Source organism: Setaria italica, chromosome II, assembly GCF_000263155.2.
Source record: "Setaria italica strain Yugu1 chromosome II, Setaria_italica_v2.0, whole genome shotgun sequence".
Classification (NCBI taxonomy): Eukaryota; Viridiplantae; Streptophyta; class Magnoliopsida; order Poales; family Poaceae; genus Setaria; species Setaria italica.
In genome coordinates, this window is record NC_028451.1 from 34371542 (window position 1) to 34394992 (window position 23451).

At 44.2% G+C, this 23451-nt stretch overlaps 3 protein-coding genes and 1 pseudogene across 3 annotated transcripts; 1 reads left to right on the forward strand and 3 right to left on the reverse strand.

Annotated features, from left to right (window-relative positions):
- Positions 1 to 3599: 3599 nt before the first annotated feature.
- Positions 3600 to 7244, reverse strand: LOC101755749 (protein DETOXIFICATION 27). The gene is made up of 8 exons (XM_004957027.3): positions 6993 to 7244; positions 5120 to 5661; positions 4888 to 4974; positions 4716 to 4772; positions 4382 to 4620; positions 4134 to 4252; positions 3965 to 4051; positions 3600 to 3843 (listed from the first exon to the last, which is right to left on the reverse strand). Exons 1-8 carry the CDS (start codon positions 7242 to 7244, stop codon positions 3796 to 3798), a joined length of 1431 nt encoding a protein of 476 aa, XP_004957084.2. The 3' UTR covers positions 3600 to 3795.
- A 6062-nt stretch (positions 7245 to 13306) lies between these two features.
- Positions 13307 to 16387, reverse strand: LOC101780485 (annotated as a pseudogene).
- A 500-nt stretch (positions 16388 to 16887) lies between these two features.
- Positions 16888 to 19853, reverse strand: LOC101756150 (protein DETOXIFICATION 27). Its single transcript, XM_004957028.2, has 8 exons — positions 19463 to 19853; positions 18428 to 18969; positions 18225 to 18311; positions 18029 to 18085; positions 17691 to 17929; positions 17446 to 17564; positions 17273 to 17359; positions 16888 to 17154 (listed from the first exon to the last, which is right to left on the reverse strand). The coding sequence occupies exons 1-8, from the start codon at positions 19751 to 19753 to the stop codon at positions 17107 to 17109; spliced, it is 1470 nt and encodes a 489-aa protein (XP_004957085.1). The 5' UTR covers positions 19754 to 19853; the 3' UTR covers positions 16888 to 17106.
- A 1505-nt stretch (positions 19854 to 21358) lies between these two features.
- Positions 21359 to 22264, forward strand: LOC101780884 (purine permease 2-like). Its single transcript, XM_004959467.2, has one exon. It carries the CDS (start codon positions 21359 to 21361, stop codon positions 22130 to 22132), a length of 774 nt encoding a protein of 257 aa, XP_004959524.1. The 3' UTR covers positions 22133 to 22264.
- Positions 22265 to 23451: the final 1187 nt, after the last annotated feature.

Genomic DNA, 23451 nt, shown 5'->3' on the forward strand with positions numbered 1-23451 from the left:
AATCTCAAGACATGACAAAGTGGGATATCAAGATAATGGCTAACTCAGCCCCATATTGCCAGATCATAGACTGATACAGATAATAAAGTTTACATGTGAGTCATCAAAATAGACTCTAATAGAAACTTTTATTTGTCATTATGAAGTATCACATGTATATGTATGACTTTGGTGAATGATAAAATGTGATTCCATCTAATCACTAAATATTCTCCATAAATGATAATGCAACTTGTATTGCTTGGATGAAACCATGTTACATATGAGCAATATTATTAATTTATTACCCAAAATGTTTTATCCTCATTTTTACAAAGTGAGGGATTAAACGTCTTGCAAAATATCACTAATGTACTTATCCACCACTACATCATAGAATGGTGTTCATGGTAAGTGGTGAGTAACAACTTTAAATTTTGCAAGGCTGAGGGGGAGACTCTCCTGAAATTCTAATGTATCCAACCATCATATTGTACTCTTTTACCTATATGAGTTTTTCCTCACAAAGGTTTCTCATAAAAGATTTTAATGTGGCAATATCAATACAACAATATATGTCATATCACCTATTTTTCCCCACCAGGATTTTTAAAGGTGGTATTCAAGACATATTATATGTCATATCTTCTGTTTTCACTACAAGAGTTTTTAAGTACAATTCCTTCTCATATTTTCCCATTGGATTTTGGGGAAGGTTATTCGAATATGATCCTCAGATCATAATATTATTGATCTCCAAACTTACTTACGAGTTTTCCTTTTCAAGGTTTTTCTCATATGAGTTTGCAATGAGACAATAATCTAAATATGCCATATCATTTTCTCCTTGTATTTCTCCACTGGATTTTAAAGGAGTTTTAATGGTATTGGACATACAAGTTGGTTTCTCCTCAATATTTTTCCCATAGGATTTTTGGAGGAGTTTTACTCATATGATAATCAAAGATGATTGAACAAGGATTACATGAAGATTACAAGGAGCTAATTGATCAAGGGGGAGTGTTGTGAAAAAATTTAATTAGTGATCAATTAATATTAAAAATAATTGTAGAGGATCTTTTGTAAAAGGGCGTGGACCTTTCGTGAAGGGCCAACTTCCAAGGTACATGCCCATTGGGTATGCCCTTTCCCTTTTATAAATATGTGATCAGATTATTCATTCAATCAATGGAGATAATCCTCAGATCATTCTTTTAGTCTCTCTTTTCTACTTTCAACAGTTGTAAACTATAGCCGGTGCATCCTCTACAGATCCATTTTATTGCGATCTCGACGCCTATTTAATTTTAAGCATGTGTGCAAGTCGCACGTTTTTCCAGATCTCTAGTGCAAATGATACGTAGTTTAGAGATGTATGTATCCATTGACGCACATCATGCCATGATAGAACTGTACCACTAACCACTGAAACACAAATTGTTTACATTCTAAACATTTTCCTTTACGGATCACCAGCTTCTAATTGATTTAGTTTTTCGTTGAAACCCACAGTGGTTGGGTGCTATGTACGTACAGGCAACCATTGACTCTGAAAGGGGAGACAGCATCAAGCCTTAAGCAAGCAGCAACCGGTCAACCACAAGCTTCAGGGAAGAAAGAATAATCAGTATTCAGTAGATGGAGCATGAGCTCACGGCTGAGTGCAACCTGCATGTGACCATTGACGAGGACGAGGTGGGACGAGGTGGGTAACAACTTTAAATTTTGCAAGACTGAGGGGAGAGTCTCTTGAAATTCTAATCTATCCAAATATCATATTGCACTCTTTTACCTATATAAGTTTTTCCTCACAAAAGTTTCTCATAAAAGGTTTTAATAAGATAATATTAATACAACAATATATGTCATCACCTATTTTTCCCCACCGGGATTTTTAAAGGTGGTATTCAAGACATATTATATGTCATATCTTCTGTTTTCACTACAAGAGTTTTTAAATACAATTCCTTCTCATATTTTCCATTGGATTTTGGGAAAGATTATTCGAATATGATCCTCATATCATAATATTATTGATCTCCAAACTTACTTATGAGTTTTCCTTTTCAAGGTTTTTCTCATATGAGTTTGCAATGAGACAATAATCTAAATATGCCATATCATTTTCTCCTTATATTTCTCCACTGGACAACACTTGTAAACTATAGCCAGTGCCTCATCTACAGATCCATTTTATAGCGATCTCGATGCCTATTTAATTTTAAACATGTGTGCAAGTCGCACGTTTTTTAGATCTCTAGTGCAAATGGTACGTAGTTTAGAGATGTATGTATTCATTGACGCACATCATGCCATGATAGAACTGTACTTTGCTCCTACCACTAACCACTGAAACACAAATTGTTTAGATTCTAAACATTTTCCTTGACGGATCACCAGCTTCTAATTGATTTAGTTTTTCGTTGAAACCCACGGTGGTTGGGTGCTATGTACGTACAGGCAACCATTGACTCTGAAAGGGGAGACAGCATCAAGCCTTAAGCAAGCAGCAACCGGCCAACCACAAACTTCAGGGAAGAAAGAATAATCAGTATTCAGTAAACGGAGCATCAGCTCACGGCTGAGTGCAACCTGCATGTGACCATTGACGAGGAGTCGAGGACGAGACCTTAGGTGCGGACGTGTCAAACACATCAGCAGGACAAGGCAGGCTGTTATTGGGCCGATCCACCTTCGAGTAGCCTGAAAGCAACCAGGCCCATTAGCTTTTCCCACTTGGCTCGGCTGGTCTGGGCTTTATCCAGGATTTGTCTTCTGATTTTACGATCTCCACGGCAATGAACGTACGAGTTGCTAAAAAAAACAGCGTACGAGTAACTGATGACTCGGAGATTTTCAGAGACTGATTCAGCGTTCAATACCGAAATACCGCCAGTTAGACAGCACACAGCAGGGACCAATGCACAATCAAAAGCCAATGTTCTATAACAGCGTGCTGCGTTCTCAACCAGACAACCAGCGTGCGTAAATACTGACAAGTTACCCGTTTCAGTCATGTCAGACAACATTTCCATCTTTTCTCGGGAAAAGAGATAAGGGCAACCCAATGTATTTGGACTGGTTGGTCCAAATAAATGGTTTCATAGTCCTTAGTTGTTGAATTGTGCACGTAAAGATCAATTAGACCATATAGGTAGGACCCACAAGTAAATAAAACAAACATCAAACCGAACCATCCCAGCAATAGTACAGGTGGGAGTGTGTGAGAGAGAGGGAGGAAGAAGAGAGAAATTTATATTTTATTTATATGGGCAGCCCATAGCACTATAGGTAGCTGAAACTAAGGGTAGCATTATGAACTGGCTGCACAATGTTTACAGTTGGGTTGCATATATTATTTATTCTCTATGAACTACTTTTTTGCAACATTGTGGTCACCCTTAGAGAGAACATGTTCAGAATCGAACACAATCATTTACCATCAGCGGTTGTACCATTGTTTCGATTTTTGGAATGGGATATTTACGGAATCCTCATGAATAGGATCAATTTATTCTGCCTTTTCGCTGGGATTAGTTCTTGTTTGTATATCTTATTCTATTTTTTTATTGAATTCCTACTTTGTAGCTGTCGCACAACTTCTTATTTATGTGGGAAAATTTAGAAGTTGTATAAGAAGCATATATAACATGCTGTACAAGGACTGACAAATGAACTGGTACAGCTGTTGATGATAATCTATTAGGGGCTGGGATTTCTAATTTACAAATGAAGGCAATAATATAATGAACTCTGAAATGATATGAATTGCATTATTTTTTACGGCGTTTCCCTGATATTCATAGAGGATGAGGTTCACTTGGAGCTGCCCCATCTCTGCATCCGGCTACTAGCTTTCAGTGCCTGCAAAATTGAACCTCTTAGGAAAGCGAGGAGCTAGAAAGCAGGGAATCATCTCAAAATTATGATGTCATGTTTTTTGCTAAACGATTTGATCGATTAATGTTACAGAAGAAAACCAAACCTCTTCATTCCAGTCGCATCGTAGGGTGATATATGCAAGAATTAGAGTTTGCACCATCGTGCCACTGATCATTCCAACCCAAATTCCCTGCAGAATTGGCGACCTGAATAAGTGTGGAAAACATATAATAGCATGTTATTTATCAATGCAGCATTTTGAAGATTCATACAAGGACCCCACAGTGGAAACCCCAAGCAAGTATAACACCGAAAGGGACACCAATCAAGTAATAACTCCCAATGTTTACATAGGCAACCAGTGCTTGCCACCCTGAACCAACAGCAACTCCTGCAAATTTAGCAACCAAGAATCATAACTGTTGTCTTCTGGAAATTGACAGAGCTGAAACCTACCGAAGAAATTTTGCTTCATCTTGCTGCAACATCATTTTCATTTATTGGGTTTGGGGGAACATACCAGAAAGCGCTGGTTGGATTCCATTGAGGAGGATGGTGAGGGCCAGCAGAACGGAAAGGCTGTCCACTGCAGTGATCACAGCCTCACTCGAGGTGAACATTATCGCGAGTTTGTCATGGAAAATCAGTGCAAGTGAACTGATGAATAGGCTGATTATAAACGATGTCGTTGTCGATACGATTGTCGCAAATCTTGCACCTTTGCCATTGGACGCACCGAGCTCATTGCCTACCCTCACCCTTGTAAAGAATATGAAGGTAGTCAGTTAGTCAATTTGATTTTCTTCCTAAATGCTGTTTAAGAGTGGCTACAGTAAAGCCATTCTATCGTTTACCCTGTGCCTGCTAAGAATCCCAAGTGAATCATCAGCTCCCATCCAGCCAAACTCATGCTGTTCAACGAGGATAAGAAGATAACTTTGTAAGATTTTGTATCATTCCTAGGTTTTTTAATCAATGTGAGAGGTTTCTTGGAAAGAAAATAATTGTGAGAGATGACGGGTCTACCAGATAGACAATGCATCCACAGCTAATTCGGCATTTTTCATGTAGCCTGTGAGGAAAATCAATATCCGGTAGTACCAACTCTCCAAGCTGCAGGACAAGCAAACAATGCCATTGGAAACAGGCAATTTTTTATGTGACTGAACTGTAGCAAAATTAAACTCCATCCACGATAGTACAAGTCTACAAGATATGCATTGAACAGATTAAGCTGAGTTCAAATTGACGCACATACCACAGCATGACACCAGATGCCGCGGACAGCTTGACGAAGTCCTTCAAGTCCACGAACGCCGACGCCGAGAATCCCCTCCACGTCTCCGGGCATCCACCACAAAAGGCATACGCGAGCTGCAGGCCCGCGACGAGAGCCCAGGAGAAGTCGATCGCCAACGCGGCACCCACGACCCCGAGCTGGAAGTATCGCCCTAGCAGCCAGGTCGCGGCGAAGTGCACCGGGAACCCAACCGCCGTGGTCACCGCCGTGACCCAGTTCTTGCGCTGGCACTGCAGGAACTTGTTGAGCGGCAGCACGATGGCGGTGGTGAAGTGCAGTGGGAGGAAGTACAAGCTGACCAAGCCCGCGTCATGTGATAACTCGGCGGGCATTCCCAGCGCGACGAGCAGCTGCCCGCTGAAGATGTATGTCGGAGCAAGAAGCACGGAGAAGGCTAGGAGGATGATCCACGAACGCTGCATGTAGACGCCGAGCATGTGCTGCTGCTTTGCACCATAGGCTTGCCCGCACAACGTCTCAAGTGCACTTGCCATGCCATACTGAAAAATCGCAAATACAAGCAACGCATGTATGCATTACTTCCTAATGTGATGAAGCTTTGAATTGAAGCAGAATGCCCAAACTATTGATTTTTTAGATCTTCTACCTTATAAGTATTTATTTGGGTATTCGCTGATTGGTTCATTGCTTGATGGTATATGTATCATGTATGAAGCTATTATTTATGTTTAAGAAAAGATAATTTCAAGTGACTGAAATTTGTTACCTTCAGCCATTCTTGAATAATTTGGTCAACACAGTCAACTCAGGAATATTGCAGTTTAAGGTATAGTTATAGTTTAAGGTGATTGGGACAATTCATTTTCGTACATTCAAAATTTTTCAATGCTGAACAAGAAATTCATTTGAAAATAGATAATTTCTTATAGTAATTTTTATTTTGTGCAACATATGCACCCTTATCTAAAAATATCCTTTTGACTTATATAGGCCTAAAATGCAGCTTATTTCTTTTCTTTTCCCTAAATAAAAGTTACTTTGCTTGTAATAACTTTTAAATATTTACTTTGCAAATATAAACTTGTTTTGCAAAACATAATACATATGCAGACGCTCACATATACACATGCATACTCATCTCTACAAATATATGTACACAACCCTACCTCTATATATGAGTACCTCCGAAAGACTGAGCCGGCAGATCTCAATATTTTTCATAATCTTATAAACATATTATGATAGAATAGTGCTTGAAATCACACATGAAAACAAATGAAAGGTCAAAGACGTACGTCAAGTATTTTTTTTTTACCAAAGGGATCCCATTTTATCTGTTGTGTTCCACAATTTTACTTGCTACTCAGGCCTACAGATAGGTCGCCTAACCGACGGCAGGCTGCTCTCGTGGCAGCCTCCGTTACTGCACCCCGATCACAGAGAAGATGACCATCTGCCATCATAGCAGGAATATAGAAGCAGATCGAAATGCGAGAGAAGGAAATGACTTTAAACTCTAGAAGCAGATTATTTTGTACAGCTGATGGTTAGCACTCCTGGTAATAACTTTAAACTGTAATATGAAGTATCAAATTGATGGGAGTCTAAAAAATCAGGAACTGGATGCTTTCTGTTCCCGAGAAGTCAATGCGATGGTTGCAGTGTAAATGTGTAATACAGAAGGATCGGACGACGACTAAATCCACGCCTATCTTGGTGGCAACTCGCAACTTAAAAGAGACCAAGGTCTGCAAGCGCATGTGCAACTCGCAACTTAATCATGAACAGCTCCCAAACTCGCCAAATTGGAGCTGGAAATGAGCCACGCGAGAGCAGAGAAGCACGAACCACGAAGAAGAGGTGCGCGTACCTGGAAGCCAAAGTTGAGGCCCGAGATGACAGTGTTGGCGATCGAGAAGGCTGCGAGCTCGCGGTTGCCGAGGTGGCCCGCGAAGGCCTGGCTGATCACGTTCATGCTGTAGAGCACCAGGCGCATGAACACGGCCGGGCCGACGATCTCCCACAGCTTCTTGGACTCCTCCCATACCTGCTTGGCGAGTCCTCCCCTCCTCTTCTCCGGCAGCTCCGAGATGAGAGGGACGTCGCTCTGGTGACTCTCCATGCTTTGGCTCAGAAGTCACCGCGGGACCAGGAGCAGGAAACCGGCTGGGTAGCCACGGTGATATATCGGAGGGAAGGGTGCACAGTGAAGCATGGATGACTTCAAGCCCCATTTGTCTGTAGCGCAGTTGCAGCAGGGCTGGAGAAATTGTCAGATCCAATCCATTTGTTTGCAGCGCGGATGCAGCACGATGGGCAATATGTTATGGGGACGCGATGAGCACCCTCTAGTATCTAATTCGTAGGTCGTTTCTTGGTTTGCTCGAAAGGAAATAGACGACTTAGTAATGGACTATTTCCTTTCACCTCTTTCTTGCGCTAAGTCGTCTCGACGGGGCAGGGGTTGCAGGTCAGATCCAAATGCGGAGTGTGTTCGGCGTTCATCAGCCACCCGCAGCAGCACCGGCCGGCAAACTCGCTGCTCGTCCCCTGCGGGGTTTGCCGGCTGGCCTCAAATCCTGCCCTCCGCAAGATTTTAGCTTAAATCTTGGGTGTTTAAAATTTATGCTATGCTAGATGCTGAGATGAGATGGGGGAACCAATTAATAAGGGCAAGTACATTGCTACACATAGGTCGTCTCATGCAGTGCCACATAGGATTTTTGATGATGTGGAGGAGAGAGAGCGAGGAGAGAGAAAGAGATCGTTGCTTCGCGAAACAACCACCTCATGAGCTAAATTGTAGAACTACGAGACAACTTAACAACCATTGTACGAGTTATTGTTAACATGCAACTCATAATATTTTATTTTTCTTATGCACAAATTAAGGAATTATATACCACTACCAGACAACTTATAGGACAACCCATTGTACAGGTTGCCTGTTAAATCGTCTCAAGATTACGTGTCAATGCATGAGACCGGCTATTAGATGACACCAATGTACTTGTCCTAAAGATGGGAGAGTGAGCCAGCAAGTACGGATCTATGAGGATATAGTGGTGGGGGAGCATGTAGGAACAACATTTTAGTTTTGTTATGCTATTTCAGTACTGCATTAAATGTTAAACTAGTTTGCACGAAATATCGAACCGGGTTTGAGAAAATATTGAATCTAGTTTTTTTTTTGAAATATTGAATTTCAAGTAAAATACACTGAACTTGTCGTGGGGTGTCATATAGGTTCCTAGACTCTCAAAATGCATTTTCAAATCCATGAACTTGTATTAAGATGTCATCCAGGTCTCTAAACTCTTAACACATTTTGAGGTCCCCCAACTTGTCTCAGGATGTCATCCGAGTTCTTAAACTCTCAAATTACATTTAAGAATTCCCCAATCAAGCACTAGGAGGAAGCATTGTCATCACCGATAGGTGATAAGTTTTAAGATTTGAAAATATATTTAGAGAGTTTAGGGACCCAAATGAAACCCGAGGATAAGTTTTGGGGGCCTAAATATGCACTTTGAGAGTTTAGGAACACATATAACACCTTGAGACAAGTTTGGAACCTAAAAATGCATTTTGAGAGTTTAGGTACCCGGATGATACCACAAGACAAGAGATCGTCTATATATTTTACTATTGAATTTACTACTACTGCTCTCAGTTGTTTTATTGGGTCGTATGCTAACTAGACGTTACATAGCTCAACTAACTTTCGTAAGAGCAAGTACATTACTACACATCAGCGGTTTTATAGGTCGTCTTATGCAGTGCCACATAGGATTTTTGATGATGTGGAGGAGAGAGAAAGAGGTCGTTGTTTTGCGAAACAACCACCTCATGAGCTAAATTTTAGGACTACGAGACAACTCAACAACCCTGGTATGAGTTGTTTTTATCATGCAACTCATAATATTTCTTTTTTTCATATGCACAAATTAAGTAATTATGTAGCTCTACTAGATAACTTATAAGACAATTCATTGTATAGATTGTTTGTTGAGTCGTCTTAAGATTATGTGTCAACGCGTCTATTCAGCGCCGGCCCTGGGAGGGGGCACGGGGTGCGATGGCCTAGGGCCCACAGAAAGGGGGGGCCAGCCCAGGAGGCCAGGAACCCATGTATACGGTACTGCAGGCCACAACCTGACAGGCTGACAACCGGACTAGGCCACCAGCAGTCCAGCACCAGGCGTCCAGGCTTTTAGCGTGAGAAAGCCAAAACCAAAACGCGTACGCTCGTCCAGTCGTCCGTCGGTCCATTATTCGGGAACGCGAATCGGCACGCGGCACGCCGTCCACCCGTGAGTCACGGAGTCGCCGTCTCGCTGATTAGGCGATTACCGTGCGTCCGTGCCGTACTGGCGACTGCCGCCGGAGGGGATCGGCCTGCGTGGCTGCACTGCATAGTTTGACAGCGACACCGGCACACCGCGCGGCACGCGGCACCGCGCGTGCAGCACAGGCTGACAGGCGTACAGCGGGTCAGCCGCACAGATATGATCTAGGTTTTTTTTCTTGATCATTTTTAATCTAAATTAATTACTTCGTACTTCTAGTAGTCGGTACTCATATAGTCGTATCTTTCTTCTAATTTAGGTGCTAGAAACTTAGAATGTTACTTTTTAATCTAAATTAATTACTTCGTACTTCTAGTACTCGGTACTCATATAGTCGTATCTTTCTTCTAATTTAGGTGCTAGAAACTTAGAATGTTACCTAAGAAACATTTGTCGGGGTCTCAGAAAAGAAAACGGAAAAGAGTAGAAGATCAATTTATTGAATCTCAAAAAGGTGCTATACATAAGTTTTTTTTAGCTTCAAGCAGTGTTGTGCCTGATGATAATACTGTAGATGCACTTGATATTGAAGAACAAGGGCAGCAATATCAACAAATTAATGATAATTTAAGTGAGCAAGTTGATGACATTGATGATGCTACAGAGAATGAAAATTTACAGCCTTCCTGTGAACCTGAAAATTCAATTGATGATGTGCAAGAAGCTTATATTCATGATATCTTTGATCCTAGAACTTGGGGAAATCTTGATAATAAAGGTAGAGATATATTGATTGAAAAGGGACCGGTGAGAGAATTGAATCTTGAGTTCCCTGCAGATGCTCTTAATAGACATTTTTCATATGCTTACTACTCCAGAAAGTTAAGCAATGGTGAGGTGGTTGATAGAAAATGGTTGGTTTACTCTAAACATATTGACAAAGTTTTTTGTTTTTGCTGCAAATTGTTCAAATCAAGTCAGAGCAAAAGTTTGCTAGCACATGATGGATTGAGGGATTGGAAACATCTTAGTTTGAGACTCAAACAACATGAGAATAGTGTTGAGCATATAACAAACATGAATACTTGGAATGAACTTAGGCTAAGGTTGAGCAAAAATAAAACAATTGATGATGATTTGCAACGAGAAATTGCAAAGGAGAGAGAGCGTTGGAGACAAGTTTTAGTAAGAATTGTTTCTGCTATCAAGTTTCTTGCTAAACATAATTTGGCTTTTCGAGGGAAAAATGAGAAATTATATCAAGATAGCAATGGCAACTTTTTGGGCACAATTGAAATGATGGGTGAATTTGATCCCGTGATGCAAGACCATATTAGGCGGATTCAAAATAGTGAGATTCATCATCATTATCTTGGGCATAAAATTCAGAATGAGATGATTTCTCTTCTTGCAGATTGTGTGAAACAAACTATACTAAAGATCATCAAAGATGCCAAGTACTTTTCTGTTATTTTAGATTGTACTCCAGATGTGAGCCATGAAGAACAAATGACTCTAATTATTCGGTGTGTCAATATATCAAGGAATGTTCCAAGGGTAGAGGAGTTCTTCCTAGAGTTCTTGAAGGTAGATGACACATCAGGATTAGGTCTTTTTAATGAACTAAAGAATGTATTGGCCTCTCTTGATTTGAATATTGATGATGTGAGAGGACAAGGCTATGATAATGGTTCAAATATGAAGGGTTCTCACCAAGGTGTTCAGAAGCGCTTGCTTGAAATTAATCGAAAAGCACTATACATGCCGTGTGCATGTCATAGTCTAAATCTTACTCTTTGTGATATGGGAAAATCTTGCAGGTAAACTATTATTTCTATTATACATTGTTTTCATATAATGTCATATTTTGGGAAAACTTTCAAACTTACTATTTGTTAAATCTTGCAGGCAAGCTATTTCTTTTTTTGTCTCATCCAACGTATATACACATTGTTTGCAAAATCTACTAAAAGGTGGAAGATTTTAGTGGACAATGTTCCAGGATTGACAGTTAAGTCATGGTCTAATACACGCTGGGAAAGTCGAATAAAAAGTGTTCAAGCTATCAGATTCCAAACTCCTCAAATAAGATCAGCTTTAATAGCGCTAGAGCAGGCTTCAACTGATGATCCAATGGCAGTTAGTGAATGTCAATCTTTGGTGAGTGCACTAGAGAATTTTGAATTTTTAGTTGGTTTGGTTATTTGGCACGATATTTTATTCTCTATAAATAAGGTGAGCAAGAAGTTGCAGTCTAAAATTGTGAGTATAGATGATACTCTCAAACATATTGAAGGTGTCATATCATATTTTAAGAAGTATAGAGATGAAGGTTTCACTTCTAGTATGAATACAGCAAAAAACATTGCATCTGAAATGGATATAGAGCCAAAATTTCGTACAAAACGTCAAGGAAAGAGAAAGAAACAATTTGATGAACAAGATGACCAAGATGAGGAAATACAACGATCTGCTGTGGACTCATTTAGAGTAGAGTACTTCAATGTTATGATTGATGCTGCAATTGCTTCATTGACTAGTAGATTTGAGCAGATGAAAAAATTTGATAACATTTTTGGGTTCTTGTTCAACTCAAAAAATTTGAAATCTTTGGATGAAGCTGATCTTTGGCTGCACTGCAAGAATTTTGTGGAAACATTTTCTCAGGATAACTCATCCGATGTTGAGATCAATGATTTTTTTTCAGAATTAAAGGTGCTACAAGTGACTTTGCCCGATTCTTTGATGTCAGCGCTTGAGATTCTGGAGTTTGTTATAGCTGCAGATTGCTATCCAAATGTTTCAGTTGCCTATCGAATCCTGTTAACTGTACCTGTGACTGTAGCTTCGGCAGAAAGAAGTTTCTCAAAATTGAAGTTGTTGAAAAACTATTTGAGATCAACTATGTCACAAGAAAGGTTAAATGGATTGGCTATGTGCACCATCGAGAGGGATATCTTAGACACTATTGATCTCAATACCGTCCTTGATGATTTTGCATCAAGAAATGCCCGAAGAACTATCTTTTTATGAGAAGCAATGTATATTATGGAGTTCTATTCTTCCTTAAGGTAATCATATTAGTTTTAGTCTATATTATTCCTTGATAATTATCAAACATGCTAAATTAGAAATATATTATTGGATTTGGTTTCGCTTTGTAAGAAAAATTAGCACTTATATATATTATAAGATTTATATATAGTTTAGAGGGCCCTCGCGACGAGTTCGCCAGAGGGCCCTCAAAAGCTTAGGACCGGCACTGCGTCTATTAGACGATACCAATGTATCTATAGAGCCCCTGCTAGCCTCCTCACTCACGATTCACTGGTAGGACTCGAAGCCCAAAAACTTATCTATCAGTATGCCGCGGCCCATACTAATAGGAGCCCGCTACCACACCCATTATAGAAAAAAGAAGAAGTCTATTTGGCCCAACTATTGTAGTCCGAATTTCCATCTTCAAAAGCGTTACTTTTCGTCCCCTTCAATTTTAAAAGCGTCCGATTTTCCCCTAAACAGCTTTGACAACAATTTTAGCCTATATGACACCATTGTAAAATAAGAGCTTGGCAATGTGTACCACATGTCAACAACTGCACACCCCTCATCCATAAATTTCGATAGGCATATCAGGACCAATTCACATAAGAAATAATTTCTTGAGGCAATTTGTGCTCAACCATGCACTCAGGCTCAAAATGGAGAATTCCAGAATGTATGGTAGAATTTTAATTTGTAACACGACCTTTTCTTGAACAATAAATTAGAATAACTTACAAGCAAAAGAGCATAACAACAATCTCGGCATTGCATGTTTACAACTCTACCTTCTTTTGAAGTGCCCAGAGTTCCTACAAGTCTATATAGCAATGCAATATGTGCTCTACTTAATGCTCTTTGCCGATATAAATGGAAGATGAAGGCATGAAACTACTTGTGGCTGCTCCACCTCCTCATTCTGTTACTAGCTTTCAATGCCTGCAAAAATGAATTAATTTAACACATGTGGCAAGGCCTAGAAAACCCAAGTAGATTCGACCTAGTAGAATCTACTAGGTGGCAAAGAGCATAGTGGCATGGAGTCATCTCGAGGTTTTCAATCATAGTTAGCAAGAAAAAGAGGATATCATGGCTCGATGTTAAGAAGAAAACTCAACCTCGTCATTCCAATCACATCGTAGAATGATATATGCTAGAATTAGAGTCTGCACCATTGTGCCAACGATCATTCCAACCCAAATTCCCTACAAAAATGTTAAGCTACAATGTATGTGTAAGTGCAGAATGCATATAAATACAATGTTGTTCAGTAATGCACTAATGAATATTCATACTTGAACACCATGGTGGAAACCCCATCCTAGCAGAAAACCAAAAGGAACACCAATCAAGTAGTAGCTTCCAATGTTTACATAAGCAACCAGTGCTTGCCACCCTGAACCAACAGCGACTCCTCAAAACATAGCAGCCAAGAAATCATTACGTTTGAAGCCGGATCTTTTTCCATCATCTAAAAAAGAGAAATTATTTCGTTTTCTTTAGGAAAAAAAAAGACGTGGGGAAGACCTAGCGAAAAAGTTGTCCACGGTATTGCATTACAAGCCTACAACATTTGTGGCATTTTGAAAGACGGTAGACACAGGTATACCAGATAGCACAGGCTGGATTCCATTGAGTAGGATGGTGAGAGCTAGCAGAATGGAAATGTTGTCCACTGCACGGATCACAGCTTCACTTGACGAGAAGACCATCGCGAGTTTGTCGTGGAAAATCAGTACCAACGAACTAATGAAGAGGCTGATCAGAAAGGATGTTGTCATCAACACAATTGTTGCAAATTTTGCACCTAGTCCATTGGCCGCACCGAGCTCATTAGCCACCCTCACCCTTGCAAACATTTGGAGGGACGAAGTTAAACTTTCCGGATACTGTATTGTTTAAGTGTGTATAGACAGCAAAGTTGTGTCGTTCAGTTGTTTACCCAGTGCCTGCTAAGAATCACAAATGAATCATCATCTCCCATCCAGCATAACCTATACTGTTTAAGAAGAGAGACAGAAAAGAAAAGGGAATAGCACGTCGTCCGAATTTTTATCCATTAGTTTATCGACCAACGTGAGATGTTTACTAGGGGAAATATTGTAATCCAGAGATGGTGGTTCTACCAGATAGACAGAGCATCCACAGCAATTTCGGCGTTCTTCACGTATCCCGTCAGGAAAACCAATATCCGGTAGTACCAATTCTCCAAGCTGTAGAACAGAAGCAAGACATCGAAAAGTGTCTCTGTGTAAGTAACTGATCTATTTTGTAGTTAGATCATTTGGACAACCCCTATCTTGACGACATGAGTACATGTAAATAAGCTAAGAAAAGCATGCACAACATCCACGAAACGAGGTACACATAGGCACATACCAGATCATGACGACGGACGCCGCGGACAACTTGACGAAGTCATTCAAGTCCACGAATGCCGACGCCGAGAATCCCCTCCACGTCTCCGGGGATCCGCCGCCGAAGGCATAGGAGATCAGCCCCACCGTCGCGAGGCCCCAGGACAAGTTGATCGCCATCGCGGCTCCGAAGACCCCAAGCCGGAAGTAACGCACCAGCAGCCAGCAGCCAGGTCGCCGCGACGTGGACGGGGAACGCCGCCGCCGTGGCCACCGCGGCGACCCAGCTCTTGCGCTGGGACTCCAGGAACTTGTTGAGCGGCAGGATGATGGCGTAGACGAAGTGCAGCGGGAGCATGTACATGCTGACCAGGTCCGCCTGGCGCGACAGCTCGGCGGGCTGACCCAGCGCGGTGAGCAGCTGCCCGCTGAAGCTGTACGTCGGAGTTAGGAGCACGGCGACGCCGAGGAGGATGAGCCACGATCGTTGCAGGTAGATGCCCATCATGTGGTACTGCTTTGTACCATAGGCTTGGCCGCAGAGCGTCTCCATTGCGCTCGCCATGCCAACCTGCGAAATTGCAGCAAATTTACTCGAGCTGAACTCAAGTAAGCTTTACTGATTTGGCTTACAGCCACAAAATTCAAATTCAACCATGCATTTTGAATTCCTTTTTCTAAAGAAAGAAACAATCCGAATTTATCAACATTTACGAGCCGGCAAGCCCAATTTCGTTTTGTTTCCCATTTTCTTCTATTCCAATTTGACCCCGTTTCTTCTGGGGGAAAATGTTGGGATGATCTCGCGGCCAAAACGGGATAAGCCCGTCGGTGCGAGTCTCACGGGACGACGCGTCCACGACTAACGTCACGCGCTCTGATCGGGGGCGCCAAACCAAACTCTGGTTCGGTCCCCCGTCGCCCCGCGCACAAAATAAAAGGGAGGGTCGGCAAACTCACGAGACCAACGTTCTCGCGGAGACTAGTGCCCTACCCGACATCCCTCAGCCATCCGATCACACGTGTGCGGGAGCCGGCGGGAACGCCAAGCCCCTGCACCGACGGTGTGCACTGCTACTCTACGATCCGCTCCATCGACGCCTGCATCACGCAGGCACGGCACATCGACATGTCGTCCTCAACCCCAACTGCTATCCCCAATGGTAATGCATCTACTCCCATCATTAGGATTTAGGTATTCTAGTGGCGTGATTAGTGTTTATGCAGTTGTTCATGTTCATGTGTATCTCACAGAAAACCCCCAAATTGGACAACAAAGAACAGTACTCACAAAGAAGCCAAAGTTGAGGCCGGAAATGACTGTTGCAGCGATGGAGAAGGCGCCGAGCTCGAGGTCACCGATATGGCCAGCAAAAGCCTGGCTGACCACCTGCATGCCGTAGAACGTCAGCCTCGTGAACGCGGCCGGGCCGGCGACAAGCCGACAACCCACAACTTCTTGGATTCGTCCCATACATCCTTCGCCACTCCGGGGACCCTGCCTCCTTCCCTCTTCTCCGGCAGCTCGGTTATGAGCGGGACATCGCTCTGACTCTCCATGCTTCACAACTGGCACCGCAGTGGAACCAGCCTGCCTGCTGGACCGGGATAAATTGGATAGAAGAATGCACGTACAAGCAATACTAGCCGCTTCAAACTCATTTGTTTAATGTCTGGCTGAATCACGCTGGGAATTATGTTATGGAATGCAACGAAAGCAAGATTGCCTACTATATGAATATGCCTATATTTAGTTATATCTTCGTTCTGTCATTGACAGTTGACACTGATGACCCCCCAAATCGTTGTGCATGATCTTTTTGCGTGGAATAGAATTCCATTAAACCATTGACACTTTTTTTTAGCATTGTCTTTTTTGAAACGAGTGCATCATTCTTTAGCATCTGAACACCCGCAAAATGCTTCTCCAAGTGTATGACATTCCTGACACTGGTCTCGCCTGAAGCACGCCCCCCTGCGGGTAGTACTTCGCACACAGGAGCTGTGAACAGAGGGAGTCAGGGTTGTGGATCAGCCTCCAACCTTGTTTTGCTAGCATCGCCAAATTGAGAGTATGTACTGTCTCTAAATCCTAAACCTCCATTGCATTTTATGGTGTGCTTGATCTTTGGTCTCATAAAACGACCAGGTCCAACTTCCTTAAATCAATTACACCTGAAGTGAACCAATAGACTACATAAAACATTACATATTTGTGATCATAGAAACTAAGATATAAACTACAACGAATTGATGCCACTAGTTCTCTATCTTGATATATATAAAGTCTCCTAGCTCACTTGGCGCTACTCCATTGCCGCACTCTGTTACCAGCTTTCAGTGCCTGCAAAACTGAAAAACCTTAGCACATTTGGCAACATAAGGAAAAATGAGTGATGCCATGATCACTCATTTTATACAAAATGATTTGATGGCTCAAATGTTAACGAATAAAACTGAACCTCTTCATTCCAATCACATCGAAGGGTGATCAATGCCAGAATTAAAGTCTGCATCATTGTGCCGCCGATCATTCCAGCCCATATTCCCTACAGAAATGTAAAACTAAATAAGCATAGGACACAAATAATAAATACACCGTGCTGTTAAGTGATGTTTTTCTGCAAAGGCATACAGGAACACCGTAGTTGAAACCCCATCCTAGCAGAACACCAAGAGGAACACCGATCAAGTAGTAACTTCCGATGTTCACATAAGCAACAAGTCCTTGCCAGCCTGAACCAATAGCAACTCCTGGAAATGTAACATTCAAGAAGTTAAGACTATCTTCAGAAAGAAAATAGCAAGAGAAAACACACTGAAGAAATTGGTCTCCATCTTGCAACCATGCCACCATGTACTGTATTTTGGGGAACTTACCAGAGAGCACAGGTTGGATACCGTTGAGGAGAATAGTGAGCGCGAGCAGAATGGATATGCCATCGACCGCATCGATCACGGCCTGACTTGATGAGAAGATCATCGCGAGCTTGTCGTGGAAAATCAGCGCGAGCAAACTAGCAAAGAGACTGATCAGAAAGGATGTTGTCGTCGACACGATTGTCGCAAACTTTGCACCTTGTCCATTGGCCGCGCCAAGCTCATTAGCTACCCTCACCCTTGTAAACACAATAAGATTGAACTCGATTAATATCTGTGTTGTGAGTGTTGTTTTCAATATGATTGCAATTATATTTATATGTCATTCAGTTGCTTACCCAGTGCCCGCTAAAAATCCCATATGAATCATCATCTCCCATCCAGTCAAACTCATACTGTTCAAGCGAAGAAAAACAAAAAAAATGGAGAAAAGGAATATTAAAAAGTACTTTGTGAGATTTATCGCACCTTATGTAATCAACCAGTGTGAGATTTTTTTCGAGAAAAAAATTGGCTGAGAGATTGTCAGTCTACCAGATAGATAGTGCATCCACAGATAGCTCGGCGTTCCTCAAGAAACCCGTGAGGAAAAGCAATATCCGGTAGTACCAATTCTCCAAGCTGCAGAAGAGAAGAAAAACGAAAAGGAGCGATATAAGCTGCCATAAATTCCTCACATCAAAGATATGAGAACTGAGGCACACAATGCACTAGCTAGTACAGTACATAGTACATACCACACCATGACACCCGACGACGCAGACAACGTGACAAACTCCTTCAAGTCCACGAACGCCGACGTCGAGAACCCGCTCCACGTCTCCGGGCACCCGCCGCCGAGAGCGTACGCGACCAGCAGCGCCGCGAAGACCACCCATGACAGGTTGAACGCCATGGCCACGCCGAAGATCCCCAGCCCGAGGCACTTCACCAGCAGCCACGTCGCCGCAACGTGCACGGCGAACACCGCCGCGGCGGCGGCCGCGGTGACCCAGTTCTTGAGCTGGCACTGCAGGAACGTCATGACCGGCAGGAGCACGGCGTACATGAAGTGCGACGGCAGGAAGTAGACGCTGGCGGAGCCGGCCTCGCGCGACAGATCGGCGGGCTGGCCCAGCGCGGCGAGGAGCGGCCCGCTGAAGACGTACATCGGGGAGAGGAGCACGGCGAAGGCCAGGAGGATGAGCCACGAGCGCTGCAGGTAGATGCCCAGCATGTGGTATTGCTTCGCCCCGTACGCCTGTCCGCAGAGCGTCTCCAGTGCACTCGCCATGCCAAGCTGAAGAAGATCACTGCAGTTAGTGGGATCACTTGTACAGTACTACAATACTACAGTTGTCCATGTGGTATTTATGGGCTGTAAAGTGTAAATGGAATAGCCTGTTCAATAGCCAAGATGTTTGATTTCCTAAGAAATTTTTTCTAGCCCCAAATTTTTCCTACATAAAAAAACTACAAATTGCACAACTGCGTGGAGTTTTCAACAAAAAAAAACAACTGCGTGGATACATTCGAATATGCAGTTCGATGACAATACCACTCTGAATCCTAGTATTAACAGTGGGCCAAATGTATTATGTATGTGATGTGCTATCTTGTACTCCACCTTCTGCAAAAAAAAAAATGGCATGCTCTCCATCCCCGAGAAGCCCATGCCTTCATTGGATACCGGAGAGGTCAACGTGTTGGATGGGTTTGGATCTACTAAAGAACACCCTACTACGAGAGAGTGCTTGCAGCCAAGAGAAGAGAGTATGTATGCACGTACGTACCAAAATGGCGAAGTTGAAGCCGTCGACCACGGTGTTGGCCATGGAGAAGGCGGCGAGCTCGAGGTCGCCGAGGTGGCCGGCGAAGGACTGGCTGACGACGTTCATGGTGGAGAACACCAGGTTCATGAACACGGCCGGGCCGACCACCTCCCCCAGCTTCCTGGACTCCTCCCACACCTCCTTCGCCAGGCCCAGGCGCCGCCCCTGCTGGATCTTGCCTCCGCCGCCCCACTTCTCCGGCAGCGGGAGCTCCGAGAGCAGCGGGGCCGCCGCCGCGTTCTGGCTCTCCATGCTCGGGAAGTCAGTCGCTCGCAATTGAAAGCAGCCAGCTAGAGGAGGCAGATCGACACGTATTGGAGCAACTAATGCCCACCAGTCGCCACGACCTCATTTGCATTAGGCCATCGATCATATATTGTTTGTTGGCAGCATGTGTGCCGCACGCTGAGCAACTATTATTAGGGGAGATATGACGAGGAAGTCCCGATCGAGGATTCACGTGACGTTTGGTTTCGTATCCTTTCTAAAATTCCTTTCACATCGAATATTTAGACAGAGTATTAAATATAGACTAATTATAAAACTAATGATCCGGATGAAGACTAATTTGCGAGACAAATCTATTAGATCTAATTAGTCCATAATTTGATAATATGATGCTACAGTAAACATGTGCTAATGATGGATTAATTAAGCTTAATGATTCGTCTCGCAAATTAGCTTTCGTTTGTGTAATTAGTTTTATAATTAACTTATATTTAGTCTTTCTAATTAGACTCCGAATATTTGATGTGATAAGCATCCAAACGGTGCAGCCCGTACGTGCTGAGCAATCAATTCACCCCGCCCCGCTCGATAAGGGTTTCGTGATGGGTGCGTGCTTGGGGCACGTTGCGCCACACCTGTCGCTGGCAATGCTCTCGGCGCGGCGCGGCGCCGCTAGGGAGCGGCTGGGGCCTCCCCGCGTACGAGGACCACGGGTGCCAGCGACCCTCGCATCATCTGGATGCTACGGATGACGGATCGACAGAGCCCAGCCGCGACCGCGACCGCGACCGCGACGCACCCCACTACCCCAGGCCTTTCGCGATCGCGATGCTCGCGAGGGCGTCCTGCTAGCGCCACCACGTCTTGGTCTTGCCAACGCCTGGTCGGCCACGCCCCTCGCACTCCCGCGCACGCACGTGCAGTACGTTTTCAGCATCTGATGGCGCGCCCTGTGCTTGCGGGACGCCGCCGATCTGGCTCTGCTGGCACGCCGGTCAGCAGAGGTGTGCGGAGCAGCCGAGCGCTCACTAATCAGTGCGTACTGTAGGTAAGGATTTGTCGGTTGGCCACTGTTTTACTTCTGTAGGGCAGTGCTCATGAATCGCAGCGTGATGCGTGACGATGACGGCTCATTCCACTCAGACGGCTAAAAACAATTCTGCCAGTCAACGGAGCTTACCTCCATGGCTACGCGACGCCCTCGAAGTCCGCTGCATCGTTGCATCCGCCAAATCCGCCCGCGGCAAACGCTCGTACTCTATCTTGTCAGTTTCAGGGGAAAACGACACTCTTCTTTGCTGCGATTCCGATGATCAAACATGACCGCAGACTTGTTGGGATCTGAACCCAGCGTTCAAGTCTCGTCATGATTTTCTTGTTCATGTGATGGCGGCTGGCGGCGGCTCGGCGAAATGGGACGAGGCTGCAGAGACCAGCAGGGCTAGCTGATAAGAAGCGTGCCTACTTCGCATGTTTGTGAGTTGTGACACACTGGCACCGCCCAGAGCGCGGATTGACAATCAACCTTGCGAGTTGTGACGCAACAGTTTTTCTGAGGCGTGGCAAGATTCCAATTCCATACCAGGGCAGCCCACTGACAACGTTCACGCCAGCCAACGCCCAACGGTCATGGACGTGGAAGCGCGCAAGGACTCCTCGCCAACACGCGGCAAGCTGGTGCGCCGCCTCCTGGTGGCGCTCAACTGCGGGATGCTCGCGTTGGGCACCACGGCCGGGCCGCTCCTCACCCGCCTCTACTACGACAAGGGCGGCCAACGGGAGTGGCTCTCGGCGTGGCTCCAGTCCGCCGGCTGGCCGCTGCTGCTGGTCCCCGTGGCGGCTTCCTACGCCGCCCGCCGCGCGTGCGACTGGCGCGCCCCGCTCCTGCTCACCCCGCCGCGCGTGCTGCTCGCCGCCGCGGGGCTCGGCGTCGCCACGGGTGCGGACAACTTCATCTACGCGTTGAGCCTCCGGTATTTGCCCGTCTCCACCTCCGCGATCCTCATCTCGACGCAGCTCGCGTTCACGGTGTTCTTCGCGTTCCTCATCGTGCGCCAGCGGCTCACGGCGACGACCGTGAACGCCGTGGCGCTCCTGACGGCGGGCGCCGCCGTGCTGGGACTGCACGTCTCGTCCGACCGCCCCGCGGGCGCCACCAAGGGGCAGTACTTGATGGGCTTCGCCCTGGCACTCGGCGCCGCGGCGCTGTACGGGCTCATCCTGCCGATGGTCGAGCTTGCGTACAAGCGCGCCGCGGGTGGCGGCCGCGCCGTCACGTACGCGCTGGTGATGGAGATGCAGCTGGTGATGGGGTTCTTCGCCACCGCTTTCTGCACCGTCGGCATGATAGTCAACAAAGACTTCCAGGTGCGCGGACACGTCTTGCACCCTTGCCGCTTCTAGTCTTCAACTGTAGAAGAACTTCGAGAGCTTTTGTATATAGGGTGAGCACAGCACTGGCGGAAAAATATTTTGATCCGATCGCCCGTTCCTACATTATTCTATGGGATACATGCTTTTCACTTTTCAGTAGCTAGCTAGTTACTAAACCCATATAGTTTAACTATTGTAGCCCACCGACCCGATTCTCTTACACCCAATTCAACAATCTGCAAATTTTATCTCAACATTTCGAATAGACTGATTCAACATCATACATACTTACTTCCCCCTCCTCGCCAAGGTTAGTCCCTTCTTACAATTAATTCAACAACCAGCGAACACTAACTCAATATTTTAGATAGACTAATTCAATACTTCACCGGATAAGATAGCGTGCATTCTTGTTCCCCACCTTACCTAGATTGCCATCCCGCTTGATGCATATTCAACATTTTCTTACACCCGATTCAACAATCTACGGATTCTATCTCAAACATTTATAAGAATCAGATAGTATACATGCTTACTTCTCCCACCTCACCTACGTCGTGCCCTTCCCTTCTTACAACTGATTCGACGACTAGTGAACCATAATTCAAGTTTTGAATAAGCTAATTTAATTTTTTATCTTCATAAAATAGTGTGCATGCTTGTTCCCTTTTCTTACAATTGATTTAACAATCGATGAATCATGACTTGACATTTCGGATAGGCTAACTTAATTACGAGGATCAGGTAGTATATATGGTTGGGTAGCTCGCTCACCTTATCTTAGATACTTATAAAAGTTTTTGTAAGAAAAAAAAAACTATCTCACTATGGCTCCGCCCACCTGACCTACTCTCGCATGATTTGGGCCGCAAAGCTCCTGCCATGCTGGTCGTGTTGGGCGAGGGTGTCATTTAGAAACACGAGAATATGCGTCGTCGAGGGTGAGGGTGAGGCTACGGCCTACTGGAGCATATTTGTTTGATCTACTACTTTTGATTTTTTTTAACTTGCTACTAGCTTTTGTTCTGAAAGTCAACACTATCTTTTAAAAAATGTATTTAGCTTTCTGAGCTAAGAAAGTTATGAAAAGCTCCTAAAACCAAGCTTTTCAGCTTTCTGTATAAACTTAATTTTTCTGAATTTCTAGCTTTCTGAAAGTTGCATTAGAAATTCGATGTTCCAGCTTTTCACGCTAACAAAGCTACCAGAAAGTTTGAACAAACCAGTGGTAGTTCCATCCATAGCGCACTTGCAGTTAGATGTCGCACAAGTGATAGAAGAATCCGCTGTCGTGTGCTCTCCTGCACCCTCCGGCGCGGGGGTGTGTCTATGCGTCACTGAAGGCGACA